This window comes from Microcaecilia unicolor, chromosome 3, assembly GCF_901765095.1.
Source record: "Microcaecilia unicolor chromosome 3, aMicUni1.1, whole genome shotgun sequence".
In the NCBI taxonomy this organism is placed as follows: Eukaryota; Metazoa; Chordata; class Amphibia; order Gymnophiona; family Siphonopidae; genus Microcaecilia; species Microcaecilia unicolor.
The window spans coordinates 85,046,599-85,065,296 of NC_044033.1; the positions used below are offsets into that span (position 1 = coordinate 85,046,599).

Sequence of the window (18,698 nt, forward strand, 5' to 3'; positions counted from 1 at the left end):
ATTACTCAAATTTTAAATTTCTACAAAGGTAATTACCACAGTTTGAAGGCATTGGTGCTGCAGAAACTGAAAATGTAACTGGTCTGTCTGAACCTCGAAATGAAAACTGGTATCTTCCAATAGAAACTTCTTCTGGGTCAGGTTCTGAAAGGTCTTCTATGGTCATCTTCTAGATAACCACCTTTAAAAGAAAAAAAAACATATCAACTAATTGTAAATTGAAATAGATTTCACCATACTAGCCTCAAATCTTCAACTATTAATCCACTTGGTTTTTCATCCTATTACTTTATCTTCAGGTTTTATTCCCAGCTCTTCTTTCTGTTTTGCCAGAATATCTGGAAATACAGAATTTTACTCGGCAACACAAGAAGCATTTTATGTTGCAGTAGGTATAAAAATTGTGAATGAAATATAAAGACAAAACATGATTAAATATTGTCAACCTTTAGGGTCTAGTTATTTCCATACCCCCTTCCCTCATCTGCCAATTTGTCTTTAGCCATTTGTTTTTCTCTTCCAAGAAGAATAAACAAAGTGGTTTTACTCATAGTTACTATCTATCAACATTTTCACATATCCCACTTTCCTTCCTCAGTATTTGCAGACTGACTTACAGCTTCAGGGGAATTCACTATACCTCTCACTTTAACCAAAATTGCAAAGGGGTCTTTACAGGGAAATGTTCCATTGGCTTGGGAAACGCTACACTGGTTTAGATGGCAAATGTGAACATTAAGTACTTTTTCTGTGAGATCATGGATTTATTATTTTGGTGAACTACAGATGGTTTAAATGGTGGCTATATGATACACCTCCAGCCATCACTTTTGATTTTTGCATTGAAGGGGATTATTTTGAATAAATTTGCTTTTGAAGATTGTGGAGCTTATTTTGCAATCATAAATGTATAATTGTGGAGGGTTTTTTTTAACCTATGATAAACAAAAGCTTACAGTGGCAATTCTATGAATTGGCGCCAAGACTTAGGTATCCCAATGCCGTGTGCTTAGCACCAATTCTATAATAGCATCTGGGTGCCAAAATTCCAGTACAGAACACAAATATAAGTCAACATTGGTGTGCCTAAAGTTAGCTGCCAACAGTTACGACAAGTTAATGGCAATTGTAACTGTTGGCGCCTAAGTGTGCCTTGAAGTGCACATAGCTTATAGTATAAGTTACACACATACCTCAAAGGCACACCCATGATCTGCTCACTCTCCACAAACATGTGCAAGCCCCTCGGACATACACGCTAAGTGATTTTGATGCTTATGTTACATAATAACGCCTATATGCCAGTTTTGTAGTGCAATCATCTTGACCGGCTCAAGAGGTTGCAGCGCCCTGAGCCAAGTTTTGTTTTTGTGCCCCTGTCCTACACTTGTGCCCAGCCTTCCATCAATCTAGCAGAATAAGCTGCAAAAATATAATACAAGTTTTCAAAGTCAACATTTTTCATACTCTAAAAAGTAAATATTTTGTACCTTTGCCTAATCATTTATCTTTCCTTGATGGGTTGGTCCTATTCTTTCTTTAGCAATTTTACTTGTTGTTGCTTAAGTCCCTTTCCAGGATCTCATTTCCTTTCTCTGTTTCTTCCCTTCATCTCTGTTTAATTTCCCCCCCCCCCCCCCCCCCCCCCTTCATTTCACTTATCTGCCTTTTCATCTTACATAAGTAACATAGTAACATAGTAGATGACGGCAGAAAAAGACCTGCACGGTCCATCCAGTCTGCCCAACAAGATAATTTCACGTGTGCTACTTTTTGTGTATATCTTACCTTGATTTGTATCTGCCATTCTCAGGGCACAGACCGTACAAGTCTGCCCAGCACTAACCCCGCCTCCCAACCACCAGCCCTGCCTCCCACCACCGGTTCTGGCACGACCGTATAAGTCTGCCCAGCACTATCCCTGCCTCCCACCACCGGCTCTGGCACAGACCGTATAAGTCTGCTCAGCACTATCCCCGCCTCCCAACCACCAGCCCTGCCTCCCACCATTGGCTCTGCCATTCAGTCTGCTCCTGAGGATCCATTCCTTCTGAACAGGATTCCTTTATGTTTATCCCACGCAAACTATGGACATTTCCTCCAGGAATTTGTCCAAACCTTTTTTAAACCCAGATACGCTAACATCTGTTAACACATCCTCCGGCAAAGAGTTTCAGAGCTTAACTATTCGTTGAGTGAAAAAATATTTCCTCCTATTTGTTTTAAAAGTATTTCCAGTAACTTCCTCAAATGTCCCCTAATTTTTGTACTTTTAGAACAAGTAAAAAAATTGATTTACTTCTACTTGTTCTACACCACTCAGGATTTTGTAGACCTCAATCATATCTCCCCTCATCCGTCTCTATTCCAAGTTGAAGAGCCCTAACCTCTTTAGGCTTTCCTCATACAAGAGGAGATCCATCCCCTTTATCATTTTCATCGCTCTTCCTTGAACCTTTCCTAATTCCGCTATATCTTTTTTTTGAGACATGGCGACCAGAACTCAAGGTGCAGTCGCACCATGGAGCAATACGGAGGCACTATAGTACTTTTGGTCTTATTCATCATCCCTTTCCTAATAATTCCTACCATCCTGTTTGCTTTTTTGACCACCGACACACACTTAGCAGAAGATTTCAGCATATTATCTACAATGACACCTAGATCTGTTTCTTGAGTGCTGACCCTCCAAGGTGGACCCTAGCATCAGGATTTGGATTATTCTTTCCAATGTGCATCACCTTGCATTTGTCCACATTAAATTTCATCTGCCATTTGGATGCGTCTTCGAATTTCCTAAGGTCTTCCTGCAATATTTCACAGTCCACACGTATCATCTGCAAATTTATTCACCTCACTCATCGTTCCAATTTCCATATCATTTATAAATATGTTAAATAGCTCCAGTCCCAGTAAAGATCCCTGCGGCACTCCACTGTTCACCCTCCTCCATTGAGAAAAATGACCATTTAACCCTACCCTCTGTTTTCTGTCCAATAACCAATTCCTAATCCACATCAGAACCTTGACTCCTATCCTAAAAGGTGCCCTAAATGACCAGATGACCACTGGACGGATTAATGCATGACCACCCCTTACTCCCCCTGTGGTCACTGACCACCTCCCACCCCCTAAAGATGTAAATGAAACAGTACATACCAGGCTCCATGAAAGCTTCAGAGGTCCTATTAGAAAGCAGGTCCCTGGAGTAGCCTAATGGTTGGTGCAGTGCACTGTAGAGAAGGACCCAGGCCCATATCCCAATCTGTTACATTTGTGGTAGAAAGTGTGAGCCGTCCAAAACCCACTACTGTACCCACTTACAGGTGCCACCAGCAGACATAAGGGCTATTGTAGTAGTGTACAGTTGCTTACAGGTTTTTGGTGGGCTTTGGAGGGCTTCCCATACAATATAAGGAGGTAATGGTGAGATGTGTTCCTAGGACCTTTTATGTGAAGCCCATTGCAGCACTCCCTAGGGTGCCCCGCTGTTCTGCAGGGATGTCCATGTGGCCAGTGTACTAAGAATGCTGCCCCCCCCCCCCCCCCCCCAGACATCCCAATGGCTTGTTTTTGTGCGTTTCTCCCTTGGATGTTTTTTTGTTTTTTTTTTCAAAAATGGACACAAAGTAAAATGTACTGAGCACAAAAAGTCTACAAAATATCTAGGAAATGGCAATTTTCTGGGGGGAAAAAAAAAGAGATGCTTTTCTGGTATGAAAATAGCTATGTTCATCACTTGATTTTTGGATGCTTTCAGCAAAATAGCCAAAATTGGATTTAAATGTCATATCGAAAATGCCCCTTTATATGTGCTGAATCTCATACATAAGATTTCACTTTGGGAATGAAGGGTCTTGAAAAAAAATCTGAATTTTGACTGGGATCCAATATTGATTCAATGGCTGATACAACTGGTTGACCAGGATGATTCACAAGAGAGCTGAGGATCTTCGGTAAAACACATATTGTAGGAATAACAGGGTGTTCCACACAAAACTCTCTTTTGGTGTAAAAAAAAGCCTACTTCTATTCCAATAGGTGACAGTCTGTTTTTGTAAGGATTTAGTTGGATCTGTAGTCAAGGGTAAGTAAAAAATCTGTGTCTTAATTGTCTATCAATCTCTGCAATGAGATCACACCTCTTCTTTGATGTGGACTTACCATATTTGCCCTAAGAGCGGTACCATTTGGTTCTTAGAGAGATCACTCTTTGGAGTATACAAATGAGATCTGTATCAGATGATCTCTTGAATGAGTAAGTGACCCGCTGAGTGAAAAGGTATCAAAAGTGGGGTTACAAATAACAGAGATAAAGGCTATAAACGTTTGAAGGGCTAAGGGCCCTGTTTACGAATGTGTGCTAACATTTTTAGCACACGCTAAATACTGAAGACACCCACATATTCCTATGGGTGTCTCTTGCGTTTAGCGCCATTAAACTTTTAGCACGGCTTAGTAAACAGGGCCCTAAATTTGGGCAACTTTCATTTTTCAACGTTTTGTGTTCTATAGGATCAGCAGAATGGGCCTATCAATCTTTTTCCACGACTTTGCTTTTCATGTTCGGCAGCATAAAAACTGCAAGTGCTGACAAGATACATAAAGAGGGTGTGTGCTTTCTGGGGTTAATTACTTTTTTAATTGATAAACATTTCTCTTTTTTTTTTTTTTTTACTTTTTATTTACTCAATTTAATATTTAACACGACAAGATAACGTCACCAAAGAAATAAACAATACATGAATAAAAAAGTCATTAAAAAGAAAGAAAAAATACAAAAAGAAAATATATAATCGAATACTGTTAGTCCACAATCATGGGGGGGGAAGCAACTAAGATATCTATTAAACGAAAAAAGGAAAACCACACGAAGCCTGAAGGTGGTCCATTTAATCTATCATTGCGGAGGTTCGGAAAGCAGTCTCTGAGGAGTACTTGAGGTAACTACTCCCTTTCCAGATCAAAAATTAGTCAAATGCAATAAATCAAAAAACACATAACACACTCCATGAAAAATGATCACACATTTACATGGTATAAGCACAAATGTCCCCCTAACTATAGCACCTGTGGTCTTAAAAGCAAAAACTGCCTTCTCTTCTTCTGAGTAGCTCTCAATACATCAGGATATACATATTTATACTTAAAAAAATAATTTAAGTAGCCACTCTCTGTCAAGAGTCCAATGCCAGCTGAACCAACAGTGTAGCCGGAACCAGAGCCTCTAGATCTGATCTCTCTAGAAAATTTGTCAAACCAAGACTATCTACAGATAAACCCTGCTGGTTAGAAACAGACTTCCTTTTCCCAACTCGTAGGTAATATATATATTTTTTTTTAATTTAAATTTTTTATTTCTAACCATTAAAATTTTACAAGCGATAAAACAGCTTGCTGGAAATACGGAGAAAGTAATTGTAGGAATTATTTCAGTCAGGTAATTCTATTCTCTTCCTTAGACCACTAAATAGGGAGAGTGAAACAAGATAAGGAGATCAATTAAACAGTAAACAGAAAAAAAAACCCGTGGTATTAACCTGATTATCCCCAGATATTACTCGTCTAATTCATTATTCCACATTGATCATCTGGTTGGCTTCTTCAAGGCCAATACGGTGTATAGTCAAATCATTTCATTGAAAACATACTTATTGTCCAATATTAGTCAGAAATAATACATCTGATTACATTCTTTCTCTTTAAAAACCAGAAGTTATTTAACAATACATATACTTAAGTCTCTAATTCAAATCCCACTGATTATAGTAATCCCAGTTTTCACAGGCTTCACTCCTTTTAAAGTAATAATTTGAGGAAATATTTCTGAGGAAAACTTTAGGAGTCATACCCAGAACTCTGGGAAAAACAATAATCTCGATATTAATCTATAATAATGTTCATTTTATTATTCAACGTTTCTGGTCTATTATCATTTTCAAAATCATAACCACTTTGCTCATGTAGAATCATTTGTTATATCAATTTTTTACTCTCAAAGGGTTCAGCTGAATTGTCCATGTAACTCTCTAATAAAATTATATCTGAAACAAACTTATTTACTGCCACCGTTAGGTCCCGAAGCACCTTCCAGATGGTATTCAATGTAACCTCCACGGAAGCCAAAAACTACGTTGATTTCTCATAGGTGTTTAGGAGTAGTTCCGCCGATCCGGGTTCTGCTGTAAACGTCCTCTGTTTCAGCATATACCTCTAACTCACTCCTCCACTCCTTTGGGCATGGTGGTTGAATAATTTGGGAGCGATGGAGTTGTTTTTTCCAGGTCCAAGAGCGTCGACGCTCCTTCGCCAGCGCTAATCAAAGGACTCGCCAACCCTTTCATCTGTGGGCAGTTCGTCATGCAGCAGTCCCGCACTTGCTGCTCAGGGGATAAAACGCTGGCCATCGGCGGCTGACCGCCGATTGTCCCCTTCCTCTCAATTAAGGTAACTGCAATTGCAGAAAGGAAATTTACGTAAAGAAAACGAAACTTCAGAGGGCAGCTGGGCCGTTGGGCATACGAACTTCAGGTCACCATCTTACCACTCTCCCAGTTTGGGACACTCTGTCTGGTTTCTCCTTAGAGGCCTGTCTGATATGGGTAACCCTTCAGCATAGCCCTCTAAGTCATTGAAACACACAAGCCCCTCCACCCCTACAAGGTGGTGTCCCTTCGGAGGGGCGTAGGTAATATATTTTAGAGATCAGATGAGAAGCTTGAACCTTCAACATCTCAGATAAGTACTGCTTAAACACAGTGCATTTTTTCTAGCGAAACAGGTGCCAGTACTCAAATGTCAGCCCACCCTTCAGGGGTGGGGTAATCACTGGGGGACCCATCCCACAATAGCCAGGCCCCCTGCAACCAGTCACAGAATCTGTGACAAGGCAGAATTATTGGTGTGTAGAGCCTGAGCTCTTTCATTAAACTTGGGGACCATGAGGTGTCTTTACTCAGAACCCCCAAGTACCCTCTCAAAAAAGCCCTGCTTAAACATATCATGAGTAGCAACAAGAAATGCTTTAGCAAAATTAATGTCTAAGGTTCTGACGCCTGATAGCATTCTCCAGGTTTTCAAGTGCTCAGCATATATTCACACTGTCCTTCATCCAAATTTGACCTCGGGCCTCCAAAGTCTCTAGCCTTGCCCCATAAACTTCAGCTTTATTTTCCAAATCTGATAATCTTATTTTTTTTAACAGCCACTGTTTCAGTTAACATCAAGTTACACTGTGATGGCAAATTCTGTATCCGAGCTCCCAGTGAAGACTTAAGGGTTTAAAATAGCCTCCCAAACTTCTAAATTAACGACTTTCGGTCTCAGTAAAGAGGGTAACTCTAGCCTATGCCCCAAGGACTGAATTTGAATACCTGCCAATCCCACAGCAAGAATTCCTTTCAAGCTTTCCTCTTCTGACTGCTGAGTCCCGTATAACATTGGCACCAATGTTGTTTCTCCGTGCTTCACCGGAGCTGCAGGCTCTTCTTCTGCTATGCTTCACCAGGCTGCAGTTTCTTGTTCTGCCATGCACCTCTGCTACAGGGTTCCTCTGCCGCTCTTCTAAGCATCAATCAACCACATTCAGTGGAAGCGGCTGTGCCGGTGGGCTTCACGCTTCCGGAGACAGACCGACTGCTTCAAGGGAGGTAAAGAAAACCTCTGCCACATTGCCTCCTCCAGCCAAAGACCTTTTCTTTGAAATATGCATCAAACTTTGCACTACAAAAGCATCCACTGGACCAGGTAAAGATGTAACAGAACCGGGTTCCACAGAATAACTGACTGCTTCAAGAGAGGTACAGCAAACCTCAGCTGCATTGCCTCCTCCAGCCAAAGACCTTTGCTCCAGAGTTTGAGTCGAACCTCGCTCTACAAAGGCATCCACTGGATCAGTTAAAGATGCAACAGAACCATGTTCCACAGGATAAACGCAGATCTTAAATTTTATTTTAACTATCAGGAAAAAGATATTGCGATCTGTGGCATCTTGCAGAGCTCCTCAACAGGCAGCCATCTTGATCAAGCTCCATCCCCCGAAACCTCTCAACGTTTCTTATTGTTTAAAAGACATTAGTTCATATCTAAGGCTGAAATCTGGCAGGATTATAAAGTTGGTATCCCTCTATCTTGTAGTATAAATAAGTCACATACTCCATTTTTGGTATCTTTTTGCTAAGTAGCTCACACATGCTTTTCTTTTAGTCCCTGCTTATATTTGATGGCCCCTTCAGATCGGTACTACTTGGTCTTTAAAAGATTATTATTTTAGCCAGACATTGACTGAGATCAGCACTAGTCGATCCTAGGAATATAATCCAAGTGTCTTGGTCTTTAGATGAACCTTGGTTTCCATATAAGAATTTTTAGAAGAGTCCTATTTAATGTAACTCCATATTTTCATTAGATTTCAGTTTACCATTTTGTTGTATCATTTATGTTTTTGTTTGTACTTAAGTGGATGTACATATATGGTGTCTGACTTAGTAACAAAGCTTTACTTGCCCCTGATGTAGGCAATTTCTCACCAAAACATGTCAGGCTGAATGGACAATAATGTTAAATAAGTCTGGCCATATATCTACTTGTAAACCACATTTTTATACCTATTTTCAATAAAAGTTTGGTTGAGTCAACTTGACTCTCCTGCTGCTTTTCTTTTGTGTATGCAAAATTAATTCATTTGAAGATATTACTACCCTAGAAATAGTGACACTATAGCTGGCAGCACAGTTTTGAAAGCCACAACAATCTGTGGCACATCTCATGCATTGGAACCCTAGAAAACATTATTACTTCTCTGTACTGGAAAAGCACTGGGATAATGAGCCTAAGAGAACTGAGGGAAATGAAGAGGTTATGATCATCTAGGACATTCCCATCCCAACTAAAAAGAACGATACAAGAAAATCAAAGTGGTTAAGGAGAAAAACAGGAGAACAGCAGCAATAACAGAAATGTCAGTGCCAAGTGCCAAGACAGAAAAGAATCCCCTAGTACCAAAATTATAGTTAGATACCAAAAAAAATGGAGAATATTTCTGTACCTTTCAGGCCACTTCTGGGATCATAGCACTATCAATGGCCTTTATCATCAGAATACTATATGGGAACTTTAAAAGAATCCACGAACAAAAGACTTTTGAGTTAAAATGATCAGATTCTTTGAAACTAATAAGAAAAGACTTAAATGGTAAAATTATGTATAATCATACCTGATAATTTTCTTTCCATTAATCATAGCTGATCAATCCATAGACTGGTGGGTTGTGTCCATCTACCAGCAGGTGGAGATAGAGAGCAAACTTTTGCCTCCCTATATGTGGTCATGTGCTGCCGGAAACTCCTCAGTATGTCGATATCAAAGCTCCATCCGCAGGACTCAGCACTTAGAGAATTACACCCACGAAGGGACACTCTGCCCAGCTCACCACCGCCGAAACGGGGGAGGGGAATTAACCCAGCTCATCCCCACACAAGTGGGGGAGGGGAATCCGTCCAGCTCATCCCCGCGGAGCGGGGGAGGGACACCACACCCGCCGATGCGGGGGGATCTGGCTTATCCTGCAACCGCAACCGCGGGAGGAGCTGACTGACCCTAACACCGCCGAAGCGGGAGGGGTACAAAGTTGCCCTACAGCCGCACGAAGCGGGAGGGAGTGCCGGCAGAATTTATGTCTCAATCCAGCCCCGTAAAACGGAGGGGAGAGGAATGCAGCAGCTCACTGTAACACAAACTCGTCTCAACTCTTGAAGAATCCAAGTGAAAGAAGAACTTGAACACGAAGTCCTCCTGAAGTAACTGAAGGCTAAACTTGAACCTAAAATCCAACCAGAATATAAACAGTACAGATATCTGGGAGGGGCTATGGATTGATCAGCTATGATTAATGGAAAGAAAATTATCAGGTATGATTATACATAATTTTACCTTCCATATCATCAAGCTGATCAATCCATAGACTGGTGGGATGTACCGAAGCAGTACTCACCCAGGGCGGGACATAGAAATCCCTGACCTCAACACTGAAGCTCCAAACCGGGCCTCCGCCCGTGCAGCCACAGTCAAACGGTAATGCTTGGAGAATGTATGAGCCGAAGCCCACGCTGCCGCCTTGCATATCTCTTCCAAGGAGACGGATCCGGCCTCTGCCATCGAGGCCGCCTGAGCTCTCGTGGAGTGAGCCTTCAGCTGGATAGGCGGCACCTTCCCCGCGGCCACATAAGCCGCTGCAATGGCTTCCTTGACCCATCTTGCCACTGTAGGCTTAGCAGCCTGCAGACCCTTACGAGGACCTGCAAACAGGACAAACAGATGATCCGATTTCCGGAAATCATTGGTCACTTCCAAGTATCTGATGATGACTCGTCTCACATCCAGATATTCAAGAGCGGAGTACTCCTCTGGGTAGTCCTCCCTACGAAAGGAAGGGAGACAGAGCTGCTGATTCACATGGAAGCGAGAACCAATCTTGGGCAGGAAGGAAGGCACTGTGCGAATAGACACTCCTGCCTCAGTGAACTGCAGAAAAGGCTCTCGACATGAGAGCGCCTGGAGCTCGGAAACTCTTCTGGCTGAAGTGATAGCCACCAAAAAGACTGCTTTCAACGTCAGGTCTTTCAGAGATGCCCTCGACAAGGGTTCAAAAGGCGGCTTCTGCAATGCTCTTAGCACCAGGTTGAGATTCCACGCAGGCACCACTGAGTGCAGAGGAGGGCGCAGGTGATTAACTCCCTTGAGAAAGCGCACCACATCTGGCTGCGAAGCCAGGGAAACACCCTTCAGGCGGTCCCTGAAGCAAGCCAGAGCCGCTACCTGGACTTTAAGGGAACTGAGCGACAGGCCAGACCTTCTTGCAGGAACGCCAACACTGAAGAAATTGGAGCAGTGAAGGGAGAAAGTGAGCCTGCTTCACACCATGCTGCAAAGATACGCCAAACCCTGGCGTAAGCAGTAGAAGTAGAGCGCTTCCTCGCTCTCAGCATAGTGGCGATGACCTTGTCTGAGAAGCCCTTCTTCCTCAGACGCTGCCGCTCAATAGCCAGGCCGTAAGACCAAAGGGAGAGGGATCCTCCATCACCACGGGACCCTGATGTAACAGGCCCTGCTCCACTGACAGCCGCAGAGGATCGTCGACTGAGAGCCTGAACAAGTCCGCATACCAGGGACGTCTGGGCCAATCCGGACCCACCAGGATTACCCTGCCGGGATGCTTTGCCACCCGGTCTAGCACCCTGCCCAACATGGGCCAGGGCGGGAACACATAGAGGAGCTCTTGTGTCGGCCACTGTTGGAGAAGAGCATCTACTCCCAGGGATCGAGGGTCCCGTCCTCTGCTGAAAAAGCGCGGCACTTGGCCATTGGCTGATGACGCCATCAGATCTAGGCTCGGCTGGCCCCAGCGCTTCGTGATGTCCAAGAACGCCTGAGCAGATAGTTGCCACTCTCCGGGCTCCAAGGTATGGCGACTGAGAAAGTCCGCCTTGACATTCATGACTCCGGCAATGTGGGCCGCTGAAAGCTGCTCCAGGTTCGCTTCCGCCCACTGGCAAAGACTCATAGCCTCCTTGGCTAGAGGGGCGCTCTTGGTACCTCCCTGGCGGTTGATATAGGCCACAGCCGTGGCATTGTCCGACAGGACCCGTACAGGCTTCAACACCAGTACCGGGATGAACTCCAATAACACCAACCGAATGGCTCTGAGTTCCAGGAGGTTGATAGACCACTTGCCTCTGCAGGAGACTAGAGCCCCTGCGCTGTCCTTCCCAAGCAGTGAGCTCCCCAGCCCATTAAAGAGGCGTCTGTCGTGACGACAATCCACTCCGGGGTCACCAGAGGCAATCCTGCAGACAACTTGTCTGTCTGCGTCCACCAGCTCAGCGCCTTGCGCACTGCTGGGTCCACGGGAAGGCGCACAGCATAATCCTCCGACATCGGAGTCCAGCGCAGCAGCAGAGATAGCTGTAGTGGTCTCATATGAGCCCTGGCCCAGGGCACTACTTCCATCGTGGCCGTCATAGAGCCCAACAGCTGCACGTAGTCCCAAGCCCGAATAGGAGAGGCTACTAGGAACTAGTCCACCTGAGCCTGAAGCTTGACAATCCGATTGTCTGGCAGGAACACTCTGCCCACTTGGGTGTCGAATCGAACTCCCAGATACACCAGGGACTGAGTCGGGCGCAGCTGGCTCTTCTTCCAGTTGATGATCCATCCCAGGGAGCTCAAAAGAGCAACTACCCGGTCCATAGCTTTGCCGCACTCTGCATAAGAGGGGGCTCGGATCAACCAGTCGTCCAGATAAGGATGGACTTGTACTCCTTCCTTTAGCAGGAAGGCCGCTATGACCCCCATTACTTTGGAAAAGGTCCGCGGAGCAGTAGCCAACCCGAAAGGGAGGGCTCTGAACTGGAAGTGTCGTCTCAGGACTGTAAAACGCAGAAAGCGTTGGAGAGGAGGCCAGATGGGAATATGCAGGTACGCTTCCTTGATGTCCAAGGAAGCCAAGAACTCTCCTGCCTTCACTGCCGCTATAACAGAGCGGAGAGTCTCCATGCGAAAGTGCCTCACTTTCCAGGCCCGATTGACCCCTTTGAGGTCGAGGATAGGCCGGACAGAACCTCCTTTCTTTGGAACCACAAAGTAAATGGAGTAACGTCCCTTGCCAATCTGATTTTTTGGCACCGGAACGACCGCACCCAAGCGGATCAGGTTGTCCAAGGTCTGCTGCACTACCACAGCTTGACCGGAGACTTGCAGGGAGAGAGTACAAACCCGTCTCTTAAGGGTTGGCAGAACTCTAGCTTGTAGCCGTCTCTGATGACTTCCAGCACCCACGCGTCTGAAGTTATAGTGGTCCACTCGCCCAGAAACGAGGACAGCCGTCCTCCAATCTGCACTGGGGCGTGGACCAAGGCCCCGTCATTGGGTACGAGACCCTGGGGGAGGACCGGAGGGAGCACCTCCGGGACGGCGGTCTCTGCGAAAGGAATGCTGCTTGGGGGAGAAATTCCTCTTGAAGGAAGAGGGGGCAGAGGAACCCGACTTGCCCGGGCGGTACCGATGGGCTTCCTGCAACCGTCCTCTGGAGGTATCGGGACGAGTACTAACCTGAGCCCTGACCTCTGGTAATTTCTTGCCCTTAGACGTGCCGAGATCGGTCACGATTTTGTCCAGCTCGACCCCAAAGAGCAGCTTGCCTTTAAAAGGCAATCTAGCCAGGCGGGATTTAGAGGCGTGGTCAGCAGACCAATGTTTCAGCCAAAGCCACCGCCGCGCAGAGACTGTCTGAGCCATGCCTTTAGCTGAGGCTCTCCAGACATCATACAGCAAGTCTGCCAAATAGGCTAAGCCCGATTCCAGGGCCGGCCAATCAGCCCTCAAGGAATGATCCGAGGGGGAAGCCCGCTGCACCATAGTCCGGCACGCCCTGGCCACATAGGAGCCGCAAACTGAGGCCTGCAAACTTAAAGCAGCTGCCTCAAAGGACGACCTTAAGGCCGCCTCCAATCTTCTGTCTTAGGCGTCCTTTAGGGCCGTGCCACCTTCCACCGGCAACGCCGTTTTCTTAGTCACCGCAGTGATTAAAGAATCCACGGTAGGCCACAGATAGGCCTCACGTTCACTCACAGCCAAAGGATAGAGGCGGGACATAGCCCTAGCCACTTTAAGGCTCGTTTCCGGGACATCCCATTGAGCCGCAATTAAGGTGTGCATGGCATCATGCACGTGGAAGGTTCTAGGCGGGCGCTTCGTCCCCAGCATAATGGCAGAGCCAACAGGGGCTGAGGGAGAGACGTCCTCCGGAGAGGAAATGTTCAAAGTGTCCATGGCCTGTAACAACAGGTTGGGCAAATCCTCTGGGCTAAAAAGCCGCGCTGCAGAGGGGTCATCCGCTCCATCCGAGCGGGGATCTATCTCCTCCAAGGAATCCGCAAAGGATCGTTGGGAGACCTCAGACACGCTGCCCTCATCTACATCGGAGGAGACAAAAGTCCTCCAAGGCCTGGAAATCAACCCGAGGGCGTTTACCTCTGGGAACCTCAACCTCTTTATCAGAAGAGGGAGCAGGGGCAGCGTTTTGCATGAGGAAAGCCTGATGCAGCAGCAAAACAAACTCGGGGGAGAAACCCCCCAGACTGTGCACTTCCGCAGCCTGGGCAACAGCCCTAGACGCACTCTCAACCGGCGCTCGCAATAGCGGGGGAGAGACATGCTGCGCATCCAAAATGGCGTCCGGCGCGAAACTCCGTGAAGGAGCCGCGCGGGAAGAACGGCGCTTAACTTTAGCCGCTTTTGTGCCGTCGCCCAAATTAAGGGCGTTCATGGCATTAATGTCTCCAACCTCAAGGGCGGCCCCGAAGAAGCCGTCCGAGCCGCGTGGCCGGCCAAGATGGCGGAGGCGAGGAGCGGGGGATGGGCGTTTATGGCGGGAAAAAACCGCCACGCCGGAGGAACGACCGGGACATTCATCGGTCACTAAACTATCACCCATCAAGGGCGAATCAGGTTGTAAAACCCCCGCATCCCCTCTAGAAGCGCTCCAGCGATCCGGGGAGCGACCCTTTGCGCCCTCGCCCTCCGACGCCATTGCCACGAGGAGAAGAATCGGGGAACCCCCTGCCCGCTATAAAAAGGTAAAATTACCTGCTTGCCGCTCCGAGCTGTAATGAACTGGTGTCCCAGTGAGTAGCTGCAATGAACGTTTAAAGAAACGTCGAATTAAACGCCTTTAAAGACGTTTAAAAATATATATTTTTTTTTTTTTTTTTTTTTAAACGGAGCCAGCGGGAGGGGGGAGAAAAGGAGGGACCTGGCACCACCAGGTTTGCACTTGCTCAAAAGAGCCCTCAACCCCAGGCACTCAACAAAACCTAAAAATTAGGCTTGGAGGCCTAGCCAGAGCTGCTGCTGTGTGTGACCACCACCTGCTGAGATAGAGAACATACTGGGGAGTTTCCGGCAGCACATGACCACATATAGGGAGGCAAAAGTTTGCTCTCTATCTCCACCTGCTGGTAGATGGACACAACCCACCAGTCTATGGATTGATCAGCTTGATGATATGGAAACCTGGGTTTCCTATCACATTATAAATCACAAAATTATACTGCTTCATTACCTTCTACTGCTCTTCTGTATCCCTCTACCCCACTTTTCCCCCTTCAGACTACCACCGGAATGTTTTTATGATTCATATATGTTTATCTTTATTGAAGATATTTGATATACCGCTTTTACTAACTAGTAGAACAAATCGGTTTACAAAATTACAGAATGCCTTCTTGTCACTGCATCTGCTTTTACAAACATATACTGTGCAAGAATAATCTAGTATTGTCAACTTTTGTTTATTCTGTCCTGACCTGAGAAAGGGGGTTTTAAGTCCTGAAAGCTAGTCAAAAAATGGTATTGTTAGTCCAATAAAAAAATATACCATCTTTACATTTTTGTTTTATTTTTATAAACTTTTATTTCTATACTTTCTAGTGGACTAACACACCAGCCACACTAACCAACTATGGGGTCCTTATTAAGGTGTGCTAATGATTAGTATGTGGTAAATGATAAGATGCCCATTATATTCCTAAGGACAGTGGTGTGCTGGTAAATTTTTAATAGGCTCTTTCCCTGCCTTGTAATTTTTTTTTTGGGGGGGGGGCATGCATTACTCTCTCTCTCCTTCCCACCTCATGTAAGAGCTCCCATTAAACAACAAATCTTTATAGCCCAAATCAAATGCCATGTTCATCACCTTATGGTGCATGAATAAAAGCTTTCACAAACTGCTGCTCAGCTTGCACTTTGGAATTTCTCCCCTGAGACTTCTCATCCTGGGACCCATTCAAAAAAATCTTTAGGGCCCAGACCTTCCGTTTGAGAACTCATTCCTGTCTCAGTAAACAGCTTTGATCAAAGAAACTAAAGGAGAAGGTTATCATGCTGAAGTACAAATTTTGATAAAGAAACAGTGATTAAATATTCACATAGCAAACACCCTGAGCCAACAGATGTCTTTTCCACTGAACATAATTAACGTTGAATGAACTTGGCTGCTAATAGTGTGCTGAACTGGACAATGTTGGCACATCTGACTGACTCTGGGCAGTTCTGCACAAAGGAAACCCTTCCCTCATTAATCAATACCTTCTCTGTGAAATAGAAGTAATAAAAAAAAGGCAGGGGGAAGTTCCCATGTGCCATCTTTTTTTTTTTTTTTAGGCACAGGAAAAAAAAAAGATTTTAAATGCTCCCAGGTTCCAATCTAATTCATGTTTAATGTGGGATAAAATTCCATAAATAAGTAAATAAATAGATAGATAGAAACTCTGAATGCTGAGCACCTGATTCTCAAAACATGATGTCTGTTTAGTGGCCCTTTACCAGGAGGAAAAAACAATCTCTGCACATTTTACAGTATCCTCCCCACCAACCTACCTATTCCAGACCTCCTCCCCGCTCCCCTGAGCTGAAGGGTCCCTGCACATACCTGAACTAAAGCCACCCTGGTGGTCTAGTGGCGCTGACCCTCTTGCTTCCACATCTTCTTTAAAATGGGTGCCGAGACTAACAAGACTTCAGCAGAAGTCTCGGTAGCCATTTTTAAAGAGTGAAGCGGCAACAAGAGGGTCAGCACCGGCAGTGGGCAGGAAAGACTGGGGATCTTTCCTGTCCCAAAGAATCCACTAGACCACCAGGGTGGCATCAGTTCAGGTATGTGCTGGGACCCTGCAGCTAAGGGGAGGACAGGCAAACAGATCGTGGTCGTGTATACAGCTCGTAAAATGTTGAAAAATTCAACAACTGGCTCTTGCAAGCCAGTGCGAGCCGGCTCCAGCACACCACTGCCTACAGGTGTCTTATCATTTAGCGCATGCTAGATCTGTTAGTGCACCTTAGTAAAAGGACCCCTGTATGTAAGGAACAACACACGTATATTAAACCTTGTTCATAAAGGACTTGTCCTGCATGCCCCCACCCCACCCCACATAAAATGATATTCAATAAAATAGCTTTTTTTGGTTTCATAAGATGCATTGTTATAAGCTAAACAACGGTATAATACAGTACCCTATAAAATAACATTGGGCTGTCTTACATTCAACTAATTATTATCCAACAGATCACACCGCAGTAGCACTTCTCCACGGAGAGTCTAATGTAGGAGACAGAGGGGGATAGGGAACATGTTCTTTAACTATACAGAATGCAAGAGAAAGTCTGGTAAAAATAGATGCACTAGTTAATATATTCTGCACAGTTGGCGCGTGTCGTGGCTCCAGCTTGCCTATTTAAACAATCTTGATAAAAATTACTACTACTACTACTAATCATTTCTATAGCACTACTAGCATAGGAGCCAACTCTGTGGGTGCTTGAGCACCCCCAATATTGAATAAATTCCTTGTATGTGTCCAGGGAGGGGTTATCTCCACTTAGGTTAGCACCCCCAATAATTTAAAAAAGGTGGCTCCTATGACTACTAGATGTACATAGCACTGTACACATTATATATAATAGGGTCTATCTCTGTCCCTAGGGGGCTCACACTCTAAGTTTGTTTTCGTTTTTTTTGTACTTGGGGCAATGGAGGATTAAGTTACTTGCCCAAGGTCACAAGGAGCTGCAGTGGGAATTGAACCCAGGTTGCCAGGATCAAAGCCCGCTGACCTAACCATTAGGCTACTCCCCCACTCCAAAATTAAATGATATTTCCGAAATTCGTCTACAATTACTGATAACATACATTTCAAACCTTCACTCCTTCCCAGGGCCCCAAACTGTTTTGAAGCCCAGCCGCACAGCTAACAAACCGGGCAAAATCTCCTATCTACACCCATCTCACCGCAGCCAGGCCGAGTCCGACTAGCGGAACAGAACCTCAAACAGTAAACAAAGCCAACTAACCAATCAAAGCAAAGCACGGGAAAAAGGCCCGCCCACAAACAGCCCTGCACGAGCGCCCACACACACGACGTCACTCACTAACACACACAGTGACAGTCACAGCAGTCAGTTCGGTTCCCGAAATGCTATTGTCAGGGAGCGATGATGGCAAAAAGCCAGGCACGCAGCCCATCCTTAGATGGCTAGAGCGGTCCCTGTCAACCCCAGCACGTACATTATACAATAGTACCAATAATGCTGTCACCGTCTAGCTTTCTAGAGAAGCCAAAATAACAACATCCAATGGACAGCAAAATCTCGCCTCCACCACCTTTCTTACCTACCCTTTGAAGAAAGCGCGCTGAGCGCGCAAGCTTAGGGGTCCGACTTGAGGATGACAGGGCAACTATCTTCGCGCAGCCAGAGTACCTGCAAGCAAGCACCTGCCAAAAGGAAAGCCTGCGCAAGCGTCGGAGCACGAGCTCGCGAACCAACTGACGCACGCGCATCTAACGGTGGGATAGTGTAAAAGCCAGAGTTGCCAGATCCCCGGGATCTTCCAGATGTGCTAAGTACTGCCTTAAGACTGGAGCACTTCTTTGTTTTAACAGCCGCCGATGGTTACCGTATGCAGCGATCACCAGCCATAACCCAGCGCTGCGGTTCTCTTTCCGTGGCGAATCTTGAAGGAGGATAAACAAGGAGGTTTAATAGACTGGAGTGGGAGTGAGCCTATCTAGTCCACTGTAAGCAAGGAAGCCAATTTGGTTAATCTCTGTTTCCACTCCTCTGTTTAGCCGTCATTGCCGTTCACT

General features: G+C 45.4%; 1 protein-coding gene across 5 annotated transcripts in view; it reads right to left on the bottom strand.

Annotated features, from left to right (window-relative positions):
• CLIP4 (CAP-Gly domain containing linker protein family member 4) overlaps positions 1–18,360 on the bottom strand; it is a 168,181-nt gene extending 149,821 nt beyond the window's left edge. For 2 of the 5 annotated variants that reach the window (XM_030196127.1, XM_030196123.1), the window contains exons 1-2: positions 18,228–18,360; positions 37–181 (exon numbers count right to left, since the gene is read on the bottom strand). In XM_030196127.1, coding sequence (XP_030051987.1) covers positions 37–166 — 130 coding nt within the window. In that variant the 5' untranslated portion in view covers positions 167–181; positions 18,228–18,360. Of the gene's footprint in view, positions 1–36; positions 182–17,095; positions 17,142–17,743; positions 17,844–18,223 lie in introns of those variants that run through there. The other 3 variants (XM_030196125.1, XM_030196124.1, XM_030196126.1) reach the window with 3 other exon arrangements.
• Between the last annotated feature and the right edge of the window lie 338 nt (positions 18,361–18,698).